Below are 26,009 nucleotides of genomic sequence, written 5' to 3' on the forward strand. Positions count from 1 at the left end.
TGCTCGGAAAGCATTGAACTTCATTTTCTTGGCTCGTTGTAGTGTTGTATGTCGCCATGTTCTTGATGGTCGAACTTTTGCGTGACCGTGTGTATGCAAGCCAAGCTTGAGCGGAATTCCGTCGGAAAAACCATACAAGTTTTTTCAGACGGAAAATCCGATCTTGTGTACGCGGCATAACTGTGCTTGTTCAGAAAAGGAAGGCGCCGGTAAATGATGACATAAAGGACAGAAGGGCCCCGGGCATCAGGGGGAATCTGCACTGCACAAGGTGATTAGGGTGTGCCCAGGCACATCCGGAACACCCTGTGCACACACTTATGCTACTGAATCGGATGGAATACTTTTGGTTGGACTGACTCTTTAGCAAGCAATCACTGTGCAAATCCCACTAAGCAGGAAGCACAGTCTGCACATGGAATGAACAAGTACAGCTATCTTTACAAAAATACTGGGCCAGATTCACAGACGAGATACGCCAGAGTATCTACTGATACTCCGGCGTATTTTCAAATTTGCCGCGTCGTATCTTAATTTGTGATTCACAAACAAGAAACGACGGCTTTTGGCTAAGATCCGACAGGCTTACGGCTTCGTACGCCTTCGGATCTTAGGCTGCAATACTTCGGCCGCCGCTGGGTGAAGTTTGCGTCGTTTTCCAGCGTCGGGTATGCAAATTAGCTTTTACGGCGATCCACGACGGTTTTCGCGTTCGTTACGTCGTCGCTAGTAATTTTTTCCCGTCGCAAAGTTAAGCCTGTTTTTACATGGCATAACTTTAGACGAGCCATGTTAAAGTATGGCCGTCGTTCCCGCGTCGAATTTCAAATTTTTTTTTTGCGTAAGACGTCCGGGAATAAGAAAGTACGTTACGCACGTCGCCGTTCAAAAAATGACGTCACGGCGGGAATTTCAAAACCGAGCATGCGCATTACGTCCGGCACGGGAGCGCGCCTAATTTAAATGGTACACGCCCCATTTGAATTAGGCGGGCTTGCGCCGGACGCCTTTACGTTACACCACCGTAATTTTACAGGCAAGTGCTTTGTGAATCAGGCACTTACGCTGAAAACTTGCGGCGGTGTAACGTAAACGGGATACGTTACGCCGCGGCGCAGGTACGTGAATCTGGCCCACTATACATTCCATTTAGGCTGATTTTGCTATTTGAGAATACAGAAAAAAAATTCTCAGTTCTCCGAAAACTCATCTCATTCTCTCCCCGCCATTTGTCATTTGGTTATTATTGCTTATCTATCAGTCCTATCAGACAAATCTGCGTTCTGTGGACTCGGTATAGCTATCCATCGAGCGCTTGTAACAGCGATAAATTCTTTTGAGGATTTCATTTGGTTAAGTGTCGCTCTGAAGCCACTTGTTCAAAAGAGGAATGCGTTGTGTCGCGGCGCTCACTTCTGCCTTTTCGTATCGGTGGCTCCATCTGAATAGGCAATGAGATCTGATTAATATGCATGAGGAGCAGTATTTAGTGTGTGTGCTGGACCAGTGCACAGCAGCCAGACTCCGGCTGTGGAGGGGAGGGCTCTGCAGCGTCAGGATACAGAACAGAGACACACAGAGGAGCACTGTGCCTTCTGTCACTGCCGAGCAGCATCAATGTGACTGCTTTTCCTGGGATCTCTTGCCTCCTCGCCCCTGGACGGCCGCACGCATGTGTCCCCTCTGAGACATCCTCCAAACATGGGATGCAGCCTATGCAGCTTGAAGAGAGCCGATGAGGAATACAAATTACTCTACGAAGTTTGCCAGGTAATGCCATGAAATTTTCATTTCCATGTGCGATTTGTGCCGCCTGCTCTTGCCAGCCTCTGGGTAGGTTAACCGCCGCTGCCAGCGATTTCCAATCAATATGATATCTAAGCCATGGCTACAAAAGGTCCTGGGGACTGTCCCTGGATTGGGAGAAGGCATTTTTCTTGTTGGCGTGCCTCTAGATTTCAGAATTTGGCAACCGTAGTATAAATGTTTTGCTCTGGTGCACGTGAGCTTCATATCTTATTCCATCCTAATAGTTGCTAATCTGAAAAATAAAGTATTGAGTTTCAGTTTAGTAAGCACCTTCATGGTGCGATGGCATTGTGTAGGGTGAGTGTGGATGTGTCCGTTCTCTCTGCAGCAAAGTGGAAGAGATTTTAAAATGTTGGCAATTATGGGTCAGCCGTTGTAATGTTTTGCCGGTTATGGTTCAGTTTTGTTTTGCACAGTATGATTTGTAAGGCTTATTTTATTATTATTACTATTTTATTTTATGATTTGTAAGGCTTATTTTATTATTATTATTATTATATTTTATGATTTGTAAGGCTTATTTTATTATTATTATTATTATTATTATTTTATTTTATGATTTGTAAGGCTTATTTAATTTTATTTTATGATTTGTAAGGCTTATTATTATTATTATTATTATTTAAGGCTTATTTTATTATTATTATTTTATTTTATGATTTGTAAGGCTAATTTTATTATCATTATTATTATTATTATTATTATTATTATTATTATTATTTTATTTTATGATTTGTAAGGCTAATTTTATTATTATTATTATATTTTATGATTTGTAAGGCTTATTTTATTATTATTATTATTATTTTATTTTATGATTTGTAAGGCTTATTTTATTATTATTATTATATTTTATGATTTGTAAGGCTTATTTTATTATTATTATTATTATTATTTTATTTTATGATTTGTAAGGCTTATTTAATTTTATTTTATGATTTGTAAGGCTTATTATTATTATTATTATTATTATTATTATTATTTAAGGCTTATTTTATTATTATTATTATTTTATTTTATGATTTGTAAGGCTAATTTTATTATCATCATTATTATTATTATTATTATTATTATTTTATTTTATGATTTGTAAGGCTAATTTTATTATCATTATTATTATTATTATTATTATTATTATTATTATTATTATTTTATTTTATGATTTGTAAGGCTAATTTTATTATCATCATTATTATTATTATTATTATTATTATTATTATTTTATTTTTTTATTTTATGATTTGTAAGGCTAATTTTATTATCATTATTATTATTATTATTATTATTATTCTTTTATTTTATTTTATGATTTGTAAGGCTTTAGTATATTGTATCTCTGATCCATCCAATCTCTGGTTTACCCAACACTGTTTACTATTGTAACTTTTTTTTATTTCTTTTTAAAAACAGAATGTTTATGTATTTTGTCTAAAGGAATTCCAAATGTTTATTAATAAGAAATAGGAGAGGTTTTCTACTGTACAAGACAGAATTTCTTAACCCTTGAAATAGCTTTTAGGTCTCAGGGAAGCCCTGCCGATAATTACCGTACTTTATCTACAGCCTACTGTGCCTTCACGTGGTGTCAATGGGAGGAATGCTTCTTGTATTGGTGGTCAGTGGGAAGAGTGCTCCGTAAATTGCTGGCCAACAGGAGGAATGCCCCTTACATTGGTGGTCAGTGGGAAGAATGCTCCTTACATTGGTGGTCAGTTAGAAGAATGCTCCTTACATTGGTGGTCAGTGGGGATAATGCTTCTTACATTGGTGGTCAGTTAGAAGAATGCTCCTTACATTGGTGGTCAGTGGGAAGAATGCTCCTTACATTGGTGGTCAGTGGGAAGAATGCTTCTTACATTGGTGGTCAGTGGGAAGAATGCTTCTTACATTGGTGGTCAGTGGGAAGAATGCTTCTTACATTGGTGGTCAGTGGGGAGAATGCTTTTTACATTGGTGGTGTGTTGGAAGATTTGTTCTTACCCTGGTGGTCTTTTGGAAGAATGCTTGTTACATTGGGGGTCAGTGGGAAGAATGCTTGTTACATTGGTGTTCAGTGGGAAGAATGCTTCTTACATTGGTGGTCAGTTGGAAGAATGCTTCTTATGCCCTGTACACATGGTCGGAATTTCCGATGGAAAAAGTCAGATGGGAGATTTTCATCGGATACTCCGACCGTGTGCATGCCCCATCTGACTTTTTCCGTTTAGATAGAGAGCATGTTCTCTATTTTTTTCCGATGGAAAAAATTCCTATTGGAAAATCCGTTCTTCTGTATGGAATTCAGATGCACTAAAAACCACGCATGCTTGGAATCAAGTCAACGCATGCTCGGAAGCATTGAACTTATTTTTTCTCAGCTCGTCATAGTGTTTACATCACCGCGTTTTTGACGGTCGGAATTTGGTGTGACCGTGTGTATGCAAGACAGCTTGAGCGGAATTCCATTGGAAAAACCATCCGAGTTTATTCCAACGGAAAAAACGGTCGTGCCTACAGGGCATTACATTATTGAACGAGGGTTTGCCTGAGTTATTTCGACTAGACTGTTTGTGAATCTCATCCCAGGTACATAAAGTAAAAACATTATTCCTCAATGGTGGGATTTTAAATGGACCACAAACAGTAATGTATGAAAAATAATTACAATTTTATTAACATAAATAAAATAAACATTTTGATAAAAAAATGAAATTATTTTTCATACATTACTGTTTGTGGTCCATTTAAAATCCCACCATTGACCATTATTGGTCATTGGGACCACTGGTGGTCAGCAGTGTGAAGTTTTCTTACACTGGTAGTTGGTGGCATCAATGTCCTACTTACAGATAGTTAATTCATTGGTGTCAGTGGTTTCTTCTGAGAAGAATTTGCCCAAGAAACCCATAGAAACCTCTGGAGGAACCCTGGCTGAGAATCCAGGGATATAGATATTCAAGGCCTGAAGGCATTACCTGGCAATGTAGTTTTGTCATTTGGTTACTGATGGAAGGAAGCAAATTTTACAAGGATTGGGAGAATTGGGAACTACATAGCCAAGCATACTCCCTCTACGAGGCTTAACTGTCTCTGTTTTAAAGGCCAAATCTATTGTTCTTGTTGGATATTGTTATCCAAGTTATTATTCTATTTTGACGAGATCTCTGTTTTAAATTCTCCTCTGTGTATTCCATTGGGCTTTAAGGTTCCTACAGGTTCTAGATGGCATGTTTGGTCTGGGCACTGATCAGTCAGTCTTACAAATGATTAATATGTAGGTTCTTCCCATTAAGTACAAGTGTATACTGTATGTAGGCCTGTGGAGGAGAGATGTGGGGAGCACTTGAGTTCTGACTTATTTTAGGTAAAAACAGTCAATTTGCTTCTCAAGAGTTCTTAGTCAGGAGATGTCAGGGATGGTTCTTGGTCAGGAGATGTCAGGGATGGTTCTTGGTCAGGAGATCTCAGGGATGGCCTCCAGAGATAGTCTTTCCCTGGTCAGATCGTAAGAAAATGTTTTCTTGACCCTCCTCCCCATCTCTGTTCGTGGGTTTTGTTTATTTTACATAAATCGTAGTATGGTGAGTTACAACTAGGGTTGCCACCTTAGGGAGCACTGTGGTCTGTGGTGTAATGGGGAGCTCTGATGTAAAGAGGAGCACTGTGGTCTCTGATGTAAAGGGGAGCGATGAAGTAAAGAGGAGCACTGCGGTCTCTGGTGTAAAGGGGAGCGATGAAGTAAAGGGGAGCACTGTGGTCTCTTGTGTAAAGGGGAGCTTTGATGTAAAGAGGAGCACTGTGGTCTCTGGTGTAAAGGGGAGCTCTGATGTAAAGGGGAGCACTGTGGTCTCTGGTGTAAAGGGGAGCTCTGATGTAAATAGGAGCACTGGGGTCTCTGGTGTAAAGGGGAGCTCTGATGTAAATAGGAGCACTGGGGTCTCTGTTGTAAAGGGGAGCTCTGATGTAAGGGGGAGCACTGTGGTCTCTGGTGTAAAGGGGAGCTCTGATGTAAAGGGGAGCACTGTGGTCTCTGGTGTAAAGGGGAGCTCTGATGTAAAGAGGAGCACTGCGGTCTCTGGTGTAAAGGGGAGCTCTGATGTAAAGGGGAGCACTGTGGTCTCTGGTGTAAAGGGGAGCTCTGATGTAAAGGGGAGCACTGTGGTCTCTGGTGTAAAGGGGAGCTCTGATGTAAAGAGGAGCACTGTGGTCTCTTGTGTAAAGGGGAGCGATGATGTAAGGGGGAGCACTGTGGTCTCTGGTGTAAAGGGGAGCTCTGATGTAAATAGGAGCACTGGGGTCTCTGGTGTAAAGGGGAGCTCTGATGTAAATAGGAGCACTGGGGTCTCTGTTGTAAAGGGGAGCTCTGATGTAAGGGGGAGCACTGTGGTCTCTGGTGTAAAGGGGAGCTCTGATGTAAAGGGGAGCACTGTGGTCTCTGGTGTAAAGGGGAGCTCTGATGTAAAGAGGAGCACTGCGGTCTCTGGTGTAAAGGGGAGCTCTGATGTAAGGGGGAGCACTGCGGTCTCTGGTGTAAAGGGGAGCTCTGATGTAAAGAGGAGCACTGTGGTCTCTGGTGTAAAGGGGAGCTCTGATGTAAGGGGGAGCACTGCGGTCTCTGGTGTAAAGGGGAGCTCTGATGTAAGGGGGAGCACTGTGGTCTGTGGTGTAAAGGGGAGCTCTGATGTAAAGAGGAGCACTGCAGTCTCTGGTGTAAAGGGGAGCTCTGATGTAAAGGGGAGCACTGTGGTCTCTGGTGTAAAGGGGAGCTCTGATGTAAAGGGGAGCACTGTGGTCTCTGGTGTAAAGGGGAGCTCTGATGTAAATAGGAGCACTGGGGTCTCTGGTGTAAAGGGGAGCTCTGATGTAAAGGGGAGCACTGTGGTCTCTTGTGTAAAGGGGAGCTCTGATGTAAAGGGGAGCACTGTGGTCTCTGGTGTAAAGGGGAGCTCTGATGTAAAGAGGAGCACTGCGGTCTCTGGTGTTAAGGGGAGCTCTGATGTAAAGGGGAGCACTGCGGTCTCTTGTGTAAAAGGGAGCGATGATGTAAAGGGGAGCACTGTGGTCTCTTGTGTAAAGGGAGCGATGATGTAAAGGGGAGCACTGTGGTCTCTTGTGTAAAGGGGAGCACTGTGGTCTCTGGTGTAAAGGGGAGCACTGTGGTCTCTGGTGTAAAGGGGAGCTCTGATGTAATAAGTGCTCTGAGAACCCTGATTTACATTAGCGTACTTACTTAGAGGAAGGAGAGGGGAGACTTAGTCTGGTCTGAATAATGTGTCCAGGTCTCAGACAGTCTGAAACCCGGACGCATGATTCCAGACCCGAACTGTCCGGGTAAATCCCGAACAGGTGGCAACCCTAGTTACAACCCCTTTTTTTTGTGTTTTTCTCAGAAGACAGTATCTGTCCGCGGGGGTCTGTGCCCGGAAGTGGGTGCAAATACCTGTATTATACAGGTATCTGCACCCCTCTCCCCTCTGAAAGGTGCCAAATGTGACACCGGAGGGGGAGAAGGTTCCGAAAAGCGGAGGTTCCATTTTTGTGTGGACCTCCGCTTTAATATCTAACATACTTTCAGTTTCAGCTCTCTTTCAATGCTTTAATAAATGCCAGGACATACTGTACATGATGCCACCTGCAACCCTCTAGATGCCTTAGGCTAGCTGGCACAGTGCAGACTCTACAGATTGTTGTGGCGGCTCGCCGGTGTGCCTCAAATAACGGATCGTTTTATTAGCTGTTAAGCAGCAGGGGAGCATGAGCTGGATGTGCTCTGTAATGTGCGATGGACGCTCTAGTGTTTCATCCCTAATGAAGGAACCGGGCTTTGCTGCCTTTTCTTTTTTCTCTTGTGTGCCGTAAGAAGCCGCGAAAGAAGGTTAGCGGGAGTGCGTTGCTGGCGTGAGCCAACCTTCCTGTTGCCTAGTTATCTGTCAGTGGGGAATCTTTCTCCTTTAATGTTCAAAGTACCTTTAGTTCACAAAGGTGTTGTAGCGGATGGATAATGAATTGACAATTGTCTGTATTTGTCTAGCCGGCCAACTTTCTGCAGAGCGATTTGATCCTCAGACTCAATAGACTGGATTGCGGAGAGTGACACGAGCAGAAGGGGATTCAGCTTTTCTTATCCCATGGTGTCACTCAGCAGCACAGCTCTGCAACCTGTTCACTTCTTAAAGCATCGCTTGATAGAAAAATACTAATTTGTATTACAGGTCTACAAATAAGAGAACATAGGGCCAGATTCACGTAGGGGAGCGGCGACGTCACGTATCGTAGATACGTTACACCGCCGCAAGTTTTCATCGCAAGTGCCTGATTCACAGAGCACTTGCGATGAAAACTACGCCAGCGGCCTCCGGCGCAAGGCGGGCCAATTCAAATGGGCGTGTGCCATTTAAATTAGGCGTGCTCCCGCGCCGGACCTGCTGCGCATGCTCCGTTTCCTAACTCCCGCCGCGCTTTGCGCGCCGTGACGTCATTTTTTCGAACGGCGACGCGCGTAGCGTACTTCCGTATTCCCGGACGGCTTACGCAAACGACGTTCATTTTTAAATTTCGACGCGGGAACGACGGCCATACTTTAGACAGCAATACGTTTGCTGACTAAAGTTAGGGCACCTAAAACGACGACTAACTTTGGGACGGGAAACTAGAGTAGCGGCAACGTAGCGAACGCGGAAATCCGTCGTGGATCCGCCGTAACTCCTAATTTGCATACCCGACGCTGGTTTACGACGCAGACTCCCCCCATCGGCGGCCGCGGTACTGCATCCTAAGATCCGACAGTGTAAAACAATTACACCTGTCGGATCTTAGGGATATCTATGCGTAACTGATTCTATGAATCAGTCGCATAGATAGAAACAGGGATATGACGGCGTATCAGGAGATACGCCGTCGTATCCCTTTTGTGAATCTGGCCCTTAGACGGCGAGATTTGCTAAAACTGGCGCAGCTCTGAATAGAAACCAATCAGCTTCCGGGTTTTATTGTCAAAGCTTAATTGAACAAGCTGAAAGTTAGAAGCTGATTGGTTACTTTGCAAAGCGTCACCAGATAGGGTTGCCACTAGGGTGACCACATTTCCAAACTACCGTTCAGGGACACCCCTCACAGCACAGTGATTGGACACAAGGGGCGTGGTTTCTCCAATCACAAGCAGGGGGCGGGGATTGTGCTTTTCCAGGCATTCCTGGCCAGGACAAGTACTGTCCGTGAATAAAGCGGTGATGTGGCGGCCTTTTTTGAGGGCATCAGATTGGCCTCGGGGGTGGCTGTTTCAGTTTCATTCTGGGACACTGTATTAACCTGACACAAAGGTACCCAGGACAGACCTGCAAAATGCGGGACTGTCCCGGGCAATCTGGGACACACATGGTCAGCCTAGTTGCCACCTTTCCTTTAAGCCAAGCCCCAACACTTTAGCTGCACACTGCAAAATTTGATTTTTAAGTGGAAATGCATTCCTCCTTAAATTAGGGCTCCCAAAGCCCCCTCTTTAATCAAAGTCAACAGGGCACCCCTTACATACGAGACCCCCTTACCCTAGTGTACTCACTGGCTTGGAGGCTGGAGAGAGAAGGGAGGTGGGAGACTTCGGTCACAGACATTGGATGGTGAGCTCACTGGCCCAAGGATGGTGGCTCAGGCATCGGCACCCTTCATCCGCGATGTATCTGCCGGTTGCTGAGCTTCAAACTTCCATCCCACGCATCCCTTTCCTGAGGCACCGGACGCCTGGGATATGAGTGCGGGTGGCCAAACAGAGGGGTAGGGGCAGGAGGAAGAGGAGCAGATCAAGCCCCTTTTCCTCTCCTGTCAGTGTATTGGGTGGGGCCCATGGGCACACCTATGCACTTGACGGTTGCGGTACTTGGTTACTTGGGGAGCCACAGTCCATTCTGAATATTGTGTCTGGGTTTCAGGTGGTCTGAAACCTGGACACATGATTCAAAACCCAGACTGTCCGGGTGAATCCCAGATGGGTGGGAACCCTAGTACCAGATTCTGTGTTAACTAACCAGTCCCCCAAGTAATTTTTTTTTTAATACTCCGCTGTAATTGGGTTCACTTTAACTGCAACATTTAGATAGTATTATTAAAGAGGAGTTCCACCCAAATTTGGAACTTCCTCTTAACCCACTCCTCTCCCCCTTACATGCTACATTTGGCATGTCATTTTTTTGGGGGGGGAGTGGGGGCTTCAGGAAGAGTGGGACTTCCTGTCCCACTTCCTCCTTCCTGTAGGCGACTAAGCTTAATCGCCTTCAGGAAGTGGCTGCTGTAGGCGATCGCCTAGGACACGTCACAGGTCCTAGGCGATCTCCTGGCCAATTACACGGCGCCGGGCCGCGCCGCTCGCGCATGCGCAGTGCCGCTCGCGCATGCGCAGTGGGTGCCCGGCCGTGAAGCCGAAAGCTGTCACGGCCGGGTGCCCACACTGAAAATGAAGACGCCGGCCGGGAAGGGGGGGAGAGGAGCAGAGCCCCGGCCGGCGCGTCGCTGGAGCGCTGGAGCAGGTAAGTGCCTGTTTATTAAAAGCCAGCAGCTACACTTTTTGTTGCTGCTGACTTTTAATAAACATACAAATGGCTGGAACTCCCCTTTAATGTAGTCCTTTTTATTTATGTTTAAATAGTTTAAAACTAACTGGATCTCATAAGCAGGCGGGGCCTATATCTCCCGTGGGCATCTGAAGCCATCTTGTATGCATTTTCGTGATTCGGTGCAGCTGGCTACCCAGCATGAGCATGCACCTCCCAATCTCGCGCCTGTGCAGTAATGCACTTGTGTGGCGCTCCTGACGCGTTGTAATGTGAAGCGTGGGCAATCTGCGCTTCCCCCACAGGTGAAAAATAAGAAATTGTCAGTGTAAACCGTGCTAATTTATACAAATAAATATAGGTATATATATGTTACCCAAATATTACATATAATCCACCAAACAATAATTATGTACTGATACAATGGGGTTCATTTACTAAAGGCAAATAGACTGTGGACTTTGCAATGTGCAGTTACCCGCTGCCAGCGCAGTTGCTCCAGAGCTTAGTAAATGAGGTAAAGCTTCACTTTGCAAAGAATACCCAATCACGTGCCAAGAAAAAAAAAATGATTCCGGCATATGATTGGATGATGGAAGTCAGCAGAGCTTCTGCTCATTTTCTAAGCTCTGGAGCAGCTGCAAAGTGCACAGTCTATTCAGTTATTTCTGTTAAAGCGGAGCTCCACCCTAAAGTGGAACTCTCTTCCCCTCTGGTGTCACATTTGACACCTTTCAGGGGGAGGGGGGTGCAGATACCTGTCTAAAGACAGGTATTTGCACCCACTTCCGGCCACACTGTCTCGGGCAGACTGCCGGCATGACGTCACCTCCCCCCCCCCCCCCCCCTGTTGTGTTCTGGGAACACTCGGCTCCCAGTAAACGCTTCACTTCCTGGTTCCCTCACTGAGGATGGCGGGGGAGCAGCAGAGGACGAGTGATCGATCGTCCTCTGCTGCGATCGGCGCTGGACTCCAGAACAGGTAAGTGTCCTAATATTAAAAGTCAGCAGCTGCAGTATTTGTAGTTGCTGGCTTTTAATTTTTATTTTTTTTCAGCGCACATCCGCTTTAAGCATTGGTGGTTACCCTTCCTTTATTAAATAAATGCAGGGAGCCTCTTTAATCTGTTTTCACAAAGGTTTTGTTTTGTTTTTCCCAGTGGAAATAATGGTGATGTAATAGATCCTGAGCCCTGATATCGCTGTGCAGCTTATTGTATACCAAGCTGCAGGGGATGTTCGGGATTTGAAATCAATAATAATTAGAATGAGCCTATGGGGGCCCGTTATAAAACAAACACTTTTATTGCTTATGGACATGTGAACACAACAAAGACAGACCGTTTATTAACCAACACAGGACGATCGTCTGAGAAGTCCCCTTTATATAGGCCAAATCCAATGCAAAAATATCCGAAATTCTGCATATAATGTTATATCCTTTGGGCCAGATTCAGAGAGATCGGCGCATCTTTAGATAGGCGTAGCGCACCTCATATGCGCTACGCCGTCGTAACATTGAGAGGCAAGTACAGTATTCACAAAGCACTTGCTCTCATATGTACGCCGGCGTAACGTAAATGGGCCGGCGTAAGCCCGCGTAATTCAAAGTAGCAAGGCAGTGGGCGTGTAGTATTCTAATGAAGCGTGACCCCATGTGAATGCATGGCCGAACAAACGGCGCATGCGCGCGCATGCTCAGAATCACGTCGCAAATACTCCCTAAGATACGACGGCTCAATGCGTACGACGTGAACCTAAGTTACTCCCAGCCCCATTCACGTACGACTTACGCAAACGACGTAAAATACGACGCTGTTCCGACGTTTCCGACATCCATACCTTAACATGACTTACCCCTGCTTTATGAGGGGTAAACTTACGCCGGACGTAAGCCTTATGTAAACGGTGTAGCTAAATCCGACGGGCGCAAGTACGTTCGTGAATCGGCGTATCTAGGTCATTTGCATATTCGACGCGTAAATTGACGGAAGCGCCCCCTTGCGGCCAGCGTAAATATGCACCCAAGATACGACGGCGTAGGAGAGTTACGTCGGTCGTATCTTGGCAAATTTCAGGCGTATCTAGTTTTAAGAATACGCGTATAGATACGACGGCGCACATTTGGACTTACGACGGCGTATCTGGAGATACGTCGTCGTAAGTCCTTTCTGAATCTGGCCCCTTGTGTGTAAAGGAGCACCGCTTACTATGAGTTCTAAAGGTTCTAACAGTCCATATATGTTACGGGTGCTCAACCTTTGGTCTTCCAGCTGTTGCAAAACTACAAGTCCCATCATGCTTTTGCCTTTAGAAGTCATGCTTGTAATGGTCAGCCTTGCAAAGCCTCATGGGACTTGTAGTTTCGCAACAACGGGAGGGCCACAGGTTGAGCACCCATGGTATATGCAGAACAATTGGCTTTGGGTCCCTGCTCAGGCTTCTGTAGCCACATGCGATGGATTCCATTGAGGGTGCAAGGCTAGGTGAAAAGTTTGTCTTGTCTCTATAGAAATCATAAGCAAGAGAAACATCCCATGCACTGCCCACCATGCAAGCCTATCCATAACAGTGATAGCAGCCTCAGCCTGGCTCCATCAAAGCCATGCTCCGGCGCGTTTCGCCCTGCCCATGGGGCTTAGTCGTGGGTTCCTCAATAACTGTGTCCCATAAGTGGGGCGAAACATGTCAGGGGATGGCTTAGAATAAATGGTGCCAGGCTGAGATTGATGACTGGGCTTGCATAGTGTGTGGCAAATGGGACATTCCTCTTGCTTACAATTGGCAGCTGTGTTTAGCCATTCCTCCTTTACCCGCAGTGCTGCCAGTTTCACTCCTCTCCCGCTGGCAGCTGCTGAAAGCATACAGGGATTTTCTTTCAGGACGGTGAGCGGGGGGTGGGGTTTTACCATCCTTAACGAACACACCACCTTGAATGAACACGGTGAGCGATCTGTACCTTGTTGAAAGCATACAGGGATTTTCTTTCAGGACGGTGAGCAGGGGGTGCGTTCTCACCATCCTTAACGAACACACCACCTTGGATGAACACGGTGAGCGATCTGTACCTTGTTTTGGGGATAAAGGTTTTACATAAATAAAGACTAAAAATGCAAGTGACAAAAATAAAAAATATATAGGTCGACAAATTGCAGAATACTTCAGATTGTAAAGGTGCAGTTTGCAGTATGACCAGTAGAGGGCGGTTGTTCTATAGAAAGTTATGGTGGTGTTTGTATTTTGATGGATGTGCAGAATGAAAACCTAAGCAAGATCATTTTTTATCTCTGTTGGAAGGGAACAGATAAATCCCGTTGTGGACTGCCAACTTTTTTTTCCCCAATTAATGAGTTTAATCAAGATAAATCATGGCTATTTACTATCCCTCTGCAAATTAAGACCTAAAAGAGCCCAGATTGTGTCTTCCGTCTGCAGCATCTGTTTAATTTATATCACCCAAAGGGACATCGCGCCCAAATTCATCATCATTTCTCTCCTGGATGCCGACAGTGCAGGTCTGTGTACATGTCACCACCAGCCCATACTCCCAGAACTCTCCTCTAAAATTCAAAGGATGAGAAACTAGTTTTTGTCTATGGCAACCAATCAAAAGCATTGACTAGAAAAACAACAGCAGGGAGGGAGTTGCGATAGGCAGTAAGCAGGACTCCAGCCAATAATAAAATAAAATATAATACCCATTAAAAGATAAAATAACAAAACCAGCTTTTGCTGCAATATTCATCTTCAGTCTAGAGATTTCCCCTGCAGTACCTTTTGCTGCCACTAGATGTCCTCAGTATGATAACCAGGATCATTCAACCTATTTCTTCTGAGCCCAGGTTGTCCTGGACCCGCTCCAGCCTGAGACTGGACATTGATAAGAGAATCCGTGTCAGGACTTGGATCACCTGCTGGTGGCACTGTGGTTCCCAGAGTGGAAGGTTGTAGTTCTATAGCCAGATTCAATAAGAGTTAGGCCGGCATATCAGTAGATACGCCGACCTAACTTGGAATTTGCGCTGTCCTAAGTTTAAGTGTATTCTCAAACAGAGATACATTTAAACCTATCTAAGATACGACGGCTTGCGCCGTCCTATCTTAGGGTGCAATATTTAGGCTGACCTTCCATTGCGCTTCCAATGCGGTCGGCGTAGAATATGTAAATCACTAGATACGCCTATTCACGAATGTACGCCCGGCCGACGCTGTACAGATACGCCGTTTATGTAACGCATTATCAGGCCTAAAGTTATTTCACCAAATAGCTGGAATAGTAATGTTAAGTATGGCCGTCGTTCCCGCGTCGAAATTCGAATATTTTACGTCGTTTGCGTAAGTCGTCCGTGAATAGGGATTTACGTCCACGTCGAAACCAATAGGCCCGTGCGGCGTACGTTGCCGCAATGCACACTGGGATATGTAGGCGGACGGCGCATGCGCCGTTCCAAAAAAACGTCAATCACGTCAGGTCAAACAAAATTAACATTAAACACGCCCCCTCAGCCTATTTTGAATTAGGCACCCTTACGCCCTCCCGCTTTAGGCTACGCCGCCGTAACTTAGCAGGCAAGTACTATGTGAATCATGTACTTGCCTCGCTAAATTACGGCGGCGTAGTGTAAACACGATACACTACGCCGCCGCAAAGTTAGGACGCCCTTTCTGAATCTAGCTACTAGTGTCTGGATATCCAGTCTGATGTCCAGCATCATTCAACCTATTTCCTCTGAGCCCAGGTTGTCCTGGACCCGCCCCAGCCTGAGACTGGACAGTGATAGGAAAAACAGTGTCAGGACCCCGATCACCTGCTGGTGGCATTGTGCTTCCCAGAATAAAAGGTTGTAGTTCCAGCGTCCACCAGCGGGTGTCTCCCATCAGCCAGCAGACCTCAGTAATTTCCACCTAACGCTGGCTGCTGGGGGACCCCCGCTGGCGGACACCGGAAATACAGCCTTCCACTCTGGGTAGCAAAGTGCCACCAGCAGGTGATCCAGGTCCTGACAAACAGCATGGTGATGAGCTAATCTCCCCATCACTCTGCTCTCTCTACCTATCAGTATGCTTCTTGTTAGCTCATGAACTGATTGCCTCCTTCTATTTCTCCTTCCTGTTACATTCCAGCTCTGCTGTACAGGCTTGAGGCTGCGACCAGGTCAAATTCAGATACTTGTGTATACAAATGCATTGATTGACTAGGTTTGTTACTTTCAGAGTCACCGTTCTGCCTGCATGACAGCCAGGCAGCGAGTATTTTCAGGAGAGGTCAGGGATGGCAGCTTCCATGTTTTTCTCATGACAGGTCCTCTTTGAAGGTTGTACGCAGTTGTACTAAACATTTCATCCAGCATGGAACTGCAGCCAAGATTCTCCGGGTCTACAGCGAACAAGAGAACAAGGCTTTCTGGCCTGTGTCCCACCCAGGAAGCTTCGCTCATAACCGGCTCGCTGTCCGTGTTAATGGCGAGCCCCTGATGTCGCCAAGTTTTAATACAGTCTGGCTCACAGAGCTGCCGCCGGTTCCCAGTATCTGGAGCGAATCAGAGTAAACTCAGGAGGCGTCAGATGGTGGAACAGTCCAGAGATACTATCGGTCTGCTTCACCAAACAGCCATGTAATACATCAGCGCCATTATGTAACACCTTCTCCCATTGGCCGCTTTAACAGCAATTTCACCAAGCCATTAATATGGTAACCATTGCCAATTAAAGTGAACCTGTCATATTGTGAAAAAAAAAATAACTAACACAAGCCCATCAGAAAAAGAAAGCACATGTTAGATCTACAGCAATTCTTCTACATAGTAGATCCTTGTTATCCCTACTACGCCAGGTGAAATATTTAAAACTAAACTCCTAGAAAACTGATAAATACAAAGATAAAGGACATATATCCACTTGCCAACCGCAATACGTATTTTTTTTTCAGCTGGCTTTCTCATGAAAGTGGTCAGAGCAGCTCATTAGCTGCTGGATTGCTTTCCTATACAGCAGGAAAGGACTCCCCTCCTGGCCCTCATCAGTGTTTTTCAAGTTTACAGTTTTTACCTGCGTGCCCCGCAAAATTATTTGACAGTGTGGCCAGCTGGTCATAGAGGCGAACAGAGACCAGATAGATCGTCTCTGATCGCCTCTATGGTCTTGGAGTACCGGAGTGACGTCATAACGTCATTTCTGTTCTAGGGCAGCTCAGCTCATTAGCCACTGGATCGCTTTCTGAAGCAGAGGGAGGGGACGTCCTCCTCCTGCCTCTCGACCGGTGTTTCTGGGGCTTACCATTTTTACGAGTTTTTACCAGTATGCCCGAGAAACCATCTGATGGTGCGGCCGGCTGGTCACAGAGGCGAACAGAGACCATATGGTCTCTGATCGCCTCTATGGCCTTGGAGTACCGGAGTGACGTCATAAGGTCACTTCCGGTCTAGGGCAGCTCATTAGCCACTGGATCGCTTTCTGAAGTAGAGGGAGGGGACGTCCTCCTCCTGCCGCTCACCGGTGTTTCTGGGGCTTACCGCTTTTACCAGTGCGCCTGAGAAACCATCTAACGGTGCAGCCGGCTGGTCAGAGAGGCTACTAGAGACCAGATCGTCTCTGATCACCTCTATGGTTTTGGAGGACCAACGCGTCATCTTAACATCACTTCCGGTTTACAGCGGTAGTAAACTCAACATTTTTATTTATTTTTTGATCTTTTGGTTTTAAAGGTAAAGGAGAGATTTGGGGTCTTTTTGACCCCAGATCTCTTCATAAAGACCCGCCATCCTTATTTCTATTGCAAAAGATGTTTAAATATTATGGCCCGGATTCAGAAAGAGTTTACGTCGGCGTATCTATTGATACGCCGCGTAAATTCTAGGATGCGCGGGCGTATCTCCTTTCTGTATACAGAAAGCAAGATACGCCGAAATTTGGCTAAGATACGACTGACGTAAGTCTCTTACGCCGTTGTATCTTAGTTGCATATTTACGCTGGCCGCTAGGTGGCGCTTCCGAAGATTTACGTGTAGAATATGTAAATTAGGTAGATACGCCGATTCAGAAACGTACGTTTTTTTACGTCGTTTACGTAAGGCTTTTTCCGGCGTAAAGTTACCCCTGCTATATGAGGCGTAGCCAATGTTAAGTATGGACGTCGGGCCAGCGTCGAATTTTGCGTTGTTTGCGTAAGTCGTTCGCGAATAGGGCTTTGCGTAAGTTATATTCACGTCGAAACCAATGAGGCTTTGCGGCGTAATTTGGCGCATGCGCACTGGGATACGTCCACGGACGGCGCATGCGCCGTTAGCAAAAAACTTCATTTACGTCGGGTCACCATTTATTAACAAACAACACGCCCACTGCCTGGACAATTTGTATTACGCGGGCTTACGCCGGACCACATACGCTACGTCGCCATAACTTAGGGCGCAGGTTTTTTCTGAATACAGAACCTGCCTCACTAAGTTACGGCGGCGTAGCGTATCTGAGATACGCTACGCCCGCACAAAGTTACGCCGGGCTTTCTGAATCCAAGCCCATAATAATAATAAAAAAAAAAATAATATAATTAAAAATAAAATAAATGAAAGGGAAAGTTCAAAAATAATCAAAAATCGAATGTGCCCCCATCTCTCCCTTTTTGCGCGCAGAAGCAATTAAGTAAGTCGCTCACGCATATGTAAACGGTGTTCGCAACACACATGTGAGGTATCGCCGCGAACATTAGAGCGAGAGCAATATTTCTAGCGCTAGACCTCTGTAACTCTAAACAAGGTAACCTGTAAAAAAAAAATGTCGCGTATGGAGATTTTTAAGCATCGAAGTTTGTATCGCCATTCTACGAGCGCACACAGTTTTAGAGCGTGACATGTTAGGTATCTATTTGCTTGGACGTAAAATCTTTCACATTATACAAAAACATTTGGGTATATGTTTTTTTTCTTTTATTCATTAAAGTGTATTTTTTTCCAAAAATTGCGTTTGAAAAACTTTTCCTGCCCTGACTGAGAAGGCAAAGAGTCGGAGTGAGTCTCCTTGCATTCGTCTTGTTGGGGGTTTGAAGACCCTCCATCCATAGCATTGCGGCTGGTCTTCCCCGGAACCCATAGACGTAATGTGAGATTCTATTTATTACAGATATTAGTCAGTGTCACCGGTGCCCAATGGGTTAATTGCGCTGGATGTGACCGCGCTGCGTCTTGCAGGCGTCCTCCCCTGTCCCAGCGCTGTGATCTCTCAGACATCTCTTCGGTTAAGTAATAGCACATGCCATGGAATGTATTCCGGAGCCGGAGGCAGAAGCAGATGTGGAAGGATGAATAATAGAAGATATTTGCCCGCTGACAGTCAGCCTGATGCAGGTAAATAAAAAGATAAGCAGATTTATGCGCCTGTCACCTGGCTGTGCCGGTAGAGGGGAGGCAGACGTCCCGGGGAGATCCAGCTGTTTCTAAGCTTCGGGGGAATAGGCGTAGAAGGCGGCGTGATTATTTCATTGGAGGTAAATGGCTGCAGCACCGGGCTGGCAGAGAAAGGGCCAATGGCGTTAAAGGGCACTATACATTTTACTATTAAAGCGGTTCTTACATGAAAAGTTCACTTTGACTTCCCGGGAACGCTTGCCCAATAGGCCTCCTCTTATTATACATGACTTACCTTTCTGAGAGCCTGACACAAAAAAATGCTGCAGCTCTGCCCCCAAGTTGCTGCAAATATTCAACTATTGGATGAATCGAATACCTGCCTCCCCCCACTACCTGCTGTGGTTCCTCCCTCTGTATAGTGACACACAAGCCTATGGGAGGAACCACAGCAGTCAACAGGGGAATAAGTGTTCTAGATACCTGAAAGTGTAGAATAGCTGCTGCGGCTGGGGAGCGGAGAGGATTTTCAATAAAAGGGCCACTGGACAAGTACATTCAGCTTCTTTTATAGGGGACCTTTTGGACACCTTGCAGGAAGAAAGAAGAGACGCATGGAGGACACAGCTCGCCGCCATCACCCGCTGCCTGGCCCGCCACCAAGTGCTGGTCAGACACAGAGCGGGTGGGGGGTCACAGTGGTGGCATTTGATGACCACAGTGGTTGCATTTGATGGGCACAGTGGTTGCATTTGATGGGCACAGTGGCTGCATTTGATGGGCACAGTGGCTGCATTTGATGGCACAGTGGCTGCATTTGATGAGCACAGTGGTTGCATTTGATGAGCACAGTGGTTGCATTTGATGGGCACAGTGGCTGCATTTGATGGGCACAGTGGCTGCATTTGATGGCACAGTGGCTGCATTTGATGAGCACAGTGGTTGCATTTGATGGGCACAGTGGCTGCATTTGATGGGCACAGTGGCTGCATTTGATGGGCACAATGGCTGCATTTGATGAGCACAGTTGTTGCATTTTATGGGCACAGTGGCTGCATTTGATGGGCACAGTGGCTACATTTGATGAGCACAGTGGCTGCATTTGATGGGCACACTGGCTGCACTTGATGGGCACAGTTGTTGCATTTAATGGGCACAGTTGTTGCATTTGATGGGCACAATGGCTGCATTTGATGAGCACAGTGGCTGCATTTGATGGGCACAGTAGCTGAATTTTACGTGTAAAGTGGCTGCAATTGATGGCACAGTGGCTGCATTTGATGGGTAAAGTGGCTGCAATTGATGGCACAGTGGCAGCATCTGATGGCACAGTTGCCGCATTTGATGGCACAGTGAGGCTGCAATTTATGTTTTTTTTTTGTATTTTTTTTTTTGATCTACTGGCAATGATTTCCTGCCCCAACCCCCCCCCCCCCCCCAATGCATCTGTTTGCCAGGATGGCAGCCATCGGCAGTACAAAGAGGATCAGAGCTAGCGGCGCGCCTCCAACACCCCCCTCTCCATCCGCTAATAACGCAAAGCTCCTCGCTTCATTAAGGGATTTGGCTCTAAGCCAGCAATTTCATTTTTTTGCTGCTCCGTGCTTAATAATGCAGAACAACATCCCCCACTTGTCATGCAAACGTCGTATTGTTCCTTTAATTACATAATAAAGCGTATATAAAGACACCTCGTTATTACAGGCGGAGGGTTACAGCGCTCCGAAGGGGGAGGAATTAAACACCTGAAGGCGAGGGTTCACAATCTATATCAGGGGAACCATGAGCAGTTATTAAGGGGAACTCTACTGTATAGTTAGGAAAGGACCCATTTGTAGTAATAATTGTAACTATTGTGCGTCATTTTTAACTAGACGTTTACTTTTTACATACTTGCTGGTCTATATTTGACCTCCCTCCGGTGACCTCCATATAAATCAGCAGCTTCAAATACTGGAGGTGATGAATTTTAAAAATCGGGTAGTTGCAAGTCCTTGGGAACCAGCACTGTCTTCCCGCAGCTGATTTCTCTCAGCGCCGCCATTTTGGATTTGGTAGCTGACTGTAAAACCCCAAGGAGTCACAGCTGGCTCCCCACTGTGCATGTGTGTGATCGCATGGGATCGTGAGATTGGCCCTGCAGACTCCTGGGATGTGTAAGGTGTCCCGGGGGCTGTGGGCAGGGAGGGGGGCACTTCCGGTCTAGGGCAGATAATTTCCGGCGTATAGTTAAAGCTGCTATATGGTGGCGTACTCAATGTTAAGTATGGCCGTCGTTCCCGCGTACAATTTTGAATTTTTTACGTTGTTTGCGTAAGTCGTTCGCGAATAGGAATTTGTGTAGAATGACGTCACCGTCGAAAGCATTGGCTTCTTCCGGTCAAATTTCGAGCATGCGCACTGGGATACCCCCAGGGACGGCGTATGCGCAGTTAAAAAAAAACGTTGTTTACGCCAGGTCACGACGTATTTACATAAAACACGCCCCCATTACATCCATTTGAATTCCGCGCCCTTTCGCCGCCAGAGATACACTACGCCGCCGTAACTTACAGCGCAAATTCTTTGTGGATTAAAAATAAAATAAATAAGTTACGGCAGCGTAATGTATCTTAGATACGCTGCGCCCAGCGTACAGATGCGCCGCTGACTGTGGATCTCCCCCTATAGAGGGATATGTTAAATGTTAACATGTATTTTATTTGTCTGGAGGAGACCATTTAACGCCCAAATCCAATACATATTCCTTTTCCACTACAATGGAACCTTGGATTACGAGTATAATCCGTTCCAGGAGAATGCTCGTAATCCAAAGCACTCGCATATCAAAGCGAGTTTCCCCATAGAAGTCAATGGAAAGGAAAATAATTGACTTCAACGGCATACAATACCGCATGTGGCCAGAGGTGGGGGAGGGGCGCCGGAGAGCCCTGGAAACACTCAGAAAGGCCAGAGGACAGCTCGGCTGAATGCGGAAAACCTTGGAAAGGCTCGGGAACTGAGGTTTTCTGAGCATTTTCGATCGGCTCTGCTCTGGTGCCCCCCCCACACTCAGGCCAAACGCAGTACTGCACACCGCTGTGGCTCGAATCCTGCTCGTTTTGCGAGACAACACTTGCAAACCGAGTCAGGATTTTTAAAAAACAGTGCTCGTATTGCGAAACGCTCGTTAACCGCGTTACTCGCAATCCAAGGTTCCACTGTATTTAAATTTGAGGGTTGGCACTCCATGACAATATTATTCCAACCGTAATATATGGGCCGCCTGGCACTATATACTCTCGCTATACTAAAGAAAAAATGGCAGCACAGATACGAAGTGCGACCTCCTGGAAGACGCGACCCGTCCCTTAATGAGTGTGGCGCCTGTGCTCGACGCTCGCGACTTCCCTCAGCTTAATTAGACATTCATCAGCGGCTGGCAGGAGGAATGTTCCTCTTGACTTGCGGATGAATAATCGCTCCTCTCTGTGAATCCCCACATGGAAAATCCCTTTTATTGCACATAAATCCAGACGAATGGAGGAATATTCCGTTACCAGCAAGTGAACAATCGAGCAGTCAGCTAGAAACAAAACGGCGGCGGCCCTTGAGAATATTATTGGAGGCCGCGAGTAACGCGCACCCATCCCAGCTTAATAGATTGCTGCCAGAATTTATTGGAAGGGGAACTAAAATGATTTGGCAGAGTAGGCTGTCATTGGGGCTAAGCAGCGCTGTCTGCCATTCGTTGTGGGTGCGTCCGTGTTTACCCAAGGTGGCATTTACACCTTGCGCTTAAAAAAAAAACGCTTGCTGCATCTTTGGTGTGGGTTCCAGATGATTGGTGATGCATGTGAAGAAAGTGCAGAGATACTTAGGGCCAGATTCTCATAGAATCGGCGTTTGCGTAGTGTAAGCCATTTACACTACGCCGCCGCAAATTACTGGAGCAAGTGCCGTATTCTCCAAGCACTTGCTCCGTAATTTGCGGCGGCGTAGTCTAAATGGCCCGGCGTAAGGCCGCGTAATTCAAAGGGGGCGGCTTGTATTTAAATTAAGCGCGCCCCCGCGACGATCGAATTGCGCATGCGCCGGGCATAAAAATAGCCCAGTGCGCATGCTCCAGCTCACGACGGAAACGTCAATGACGCCGACGTGAGCGTCATTGACGTAAAGTCGTATTCGCGAACGACTTACGAAAACGACGTAAACGACGGAAAAAGATGAAGCTGACCCGACGCCATACTTAACATGGCATACGACGGACCTTCGTAGACTTGCCCCTCATATAGCAGGCATCCGAACCTCGCCCGGCATCCAGGCTCATTCTTTAACATCCCCGTGGATTGTAGGATGTTAAAAAAAGAGCAAGGAGGCCGAGCGAGCCGTCCGAGCACAGCGAGGACGCGAGGCCGACTGGCCACTTTCCTCGAAATCCACGTCGCCCTGGATGCCGGCCGCGGTTCGGAGATTCCCGTCAGCAAGTTTGCGCCTGCGCAGTCCTTGAAGGAACTTTCCCGATAGCTGGAACCATCTCAGCACATCAGCTTGCGCATGCGCTGGAACTTCCACGATAGCTGGAACCAGCACGGCAGATCACCGGAACTAGGTCCCCCTGTGTACTTGCTGAAAAAAAGGCCTGGTTTTATCTGACTTGCTGCAGCATCTAATGCACATTGAGAGAAGCTCACAGTGTGCAGTGAAATCACAGGAGGCCATATCACAGGAGAGGAGCCGGTACAACGGTGCAAGACCCGAGAAGGTTTTTAAGACCGAATAAACAGATAAGAAAGCTTCTCCTTTGCACAGGATTGCCGACCTCTATAGAATAAATGATGTAATCCTCCTGATTCCCCACATATACATCTGCTTATGGCGGTGTAGCAGGTGGCGGGGAGGGACGCGGCTCAGCCCGGGTCACATAAAGCAGACGGGAGGGAACATATGGATGGATAAAATGTGCAGAGCACATAAAATGTCCCTCCTATAATTCATCCGAGAGGGACGGGCAGCCGGTACCCCGCACTGCCACTTAGGAATTAAGTGTGGCAGACAAAAGCCTGGATGAGGTCCGGGGGAAATAATTAGGTGTTTCCCATTTTATAGATCTTCATCCCAACTTCCCGGGTCCCGTCCATGCCGAGCGCAGCAATCCCGAGAGAAATCCACAGACTGGGCTGACATACCATGTTTTCTATATTCCCGTTTATAGGCAACATGACAGGTGCTGTTTATAGAAGGTCTCCACTTAGTAGTATTTCTATTTTTCTTATAAAGTGATAGTAACCCCTCGCCTACCAGACGTTCGCCCCCTTTTCCTGCCCAGGACAACATTCAGCTTTCAGCGCTGTCACACTTTGAATGACAATTGCGTGGTCATGCAACACTGCACCAATATGAAATTGTTATCATTTTTTTGAGACAGATAGAGCTTTTTTTCTGGTGGTATTTTATCACCACTGGGTTTTTATTTTTTGCTAAACTTACAAAAAACAACAAAATTTTTTAAAAAATAAATGTTTTTTTTTCTTCTTAGTTTATGTTATAAAAGTTTGTAAATAAGAAGTTTTTCTCCTTCTCTGATGTGCGCTGATATGCTACACTGATGGGCGGCACTGACAGGCATTACTGATGGGCACTGATAGGCTACACTGATAGATGGCACTGACAGGCATTACTGATGGGCACTGATAGCCTACACTGATGGGCGGCACTGACAGGCATTACTGATGGGCAGTGATAGGCAGCACTGGTGGGAACAGATTGTCAGCACTAGTGGGCACAGATTGTCATCACTGGTGGGCACAGATTGTCATCATTGGTGGGCACAGATTGTCATCACTGGTGGGCACAGATTGTCATCACTGGTGGGCACAGATTGTCATCACTGGTGGGCACAGATTGTCATCACTGGTGGGCACAGATTGTCAGCACTGGTGGGCACAGATTGTCAGCACTAGTGGGAACAGATTGTCATCACTGGTAGGCACAGATTGTCATCACTGGTGGGCACAGATTGGCATTACTGATGAGCACTGATTGGTAGCACTGGTGGGCACTGTTGGGGCTGCACTGATCATCAGGACAGATGTCCCTGTGTGGATTTGCTGGTTTTTGTCTCTCCTCCCATCACACGCTGTCAGCGTGAGGGGAGGATTACCAATAACTAGCACATCCTGTTTACATCCGTGATTAGCTGTGATTGGACACAATTGATCATGTGTTAAAGAGCCTCTGTGATTGACTCTTTACCCCGATCTATTATCAGCTGCGTCCGAAGGCAGATCACTGCTGATGCGCGCTGTGGGGGGGGGGGGGGCCCGCAGACAGTAGTCGTCATTCGGCAATAGCGCAATGAAGGGTTAAAGGCAATTATTTTTATTTTTATATATAAAAACATGTTATACTTACCTGCTCTGTGTACCAGGTTTGCACAGAGCAGCCCTGATCTTCCTCTTCTTGGGTCCCCCACTAGCACTCCTGGCCCCTCCCTTCTGCTGAGTGCCCCCAGAGAAAAAGCTTACTATAGGGGCACCTGATCAGGCTAGCTACTGAGCTTCTGTCCTGCATGTCCATTCACACACAGAGCCAAGACTTGGCACCGCCCCCTCTCTCTCCTCATTGGCTGTGATTGACAGGCAATGGCTTCCAATGCTGTCTCAGCCAATGAGTGGGGAGAGTCCCCAGAGTGCCAAGGCTCTTGTGCACATTGCACGATGGGGCTCAGGTACGTTTTAGGGGGCGGAGGGAAGGTTTTAATAACCTTGAACTTCGGTTGGCACTGATGTGAGCAAGCCCACACAAACACAGGGAGAGCAAGCAGACTCCATGTGGGTCATGTCTAAGCCAAAATTAAGGATACCATCGCTGAAAGGAAAAGTGCTAACCACTAAGCCGTTGTGCTGCCTTTGGCCTTGGTAGGACAATCATAGCGCTAGGTTTTAAGAATAAGGATGAGTTGAAGGGTTTAAGGTCAACTAGAGGTTAAGGGTTATGATGGGGTTAATAGAAACTGAATAATTAGCTATTTAGGTGCGATGAACTAGTGCTTTATGTGTGCGCCCCTCATTCCGGTGTGCACCAAGTGTGCCAATGTAATCAAAGTAATTTCCTGCCCAACATCTTGTAATGATTGGCATTTCTTCTGCAGAATGCAACTGAAATAAGAGGCAGAACCAGGAAGCATTTCCCTTACATATGGATGACTGATTATGGTGTTCTTCCAGGGTTCTCTTTTAAACTTTACAATCATCCAGCAATGTGTTTTTCCATTTGATTTCTGCAATCTGCACAAGGGACGTCGCTCCCTGCGACTCTAATGGAACATTTCCATTGAAAATAACACAAAGCGAAATGA

The 26,009-nt window shown here is 46.4% G+C and overlaps 1 protein-coding gene across 3 annotated transcripts in view; it reads left to right on the forward strand.

The window, feature by feature from the left end:
* The window catches only part of PDZRN3 (PDZ domain containing ring finger 3), a 308,954-nt gene that overhangs the window by 234,802 nt on the left and 48,143 nt on the right, over positions 1 to 26,009 (forward strand). The window contains exon 1 of one of the 3 annotated variants that reach the window (XM_040359062.1): positions 1,277 to 1,770. The exons of the other annotated variants lie outside the window; for them this stretch is intronic. Coding sequence (XP_040214996.1) covers positions 1,702 to 1,770 — 69 coding nt within the window. The 5' untranslated portion in view covers positions 1,277 to 1,701. Of the gene's footprint in view, positions 1 to 1,276; positions 1,771 to 26,009 lie in introns of those variants that run through there. 3 annotated transcript variants of the gene reach the window in all.

This window comes from Rana temporaria, chromosome 7 (assembly GCF_905171775.1).
Source record: "Rana temporaria chromosome 7, aRanTem1.1, whole genome shotgun sequence".
NCBI classification, from domain to species: Eukaryota; Metazoa; Chordata; class Amphibia; order Anura; family Ranidae; genus Rana; species Rana temporaria.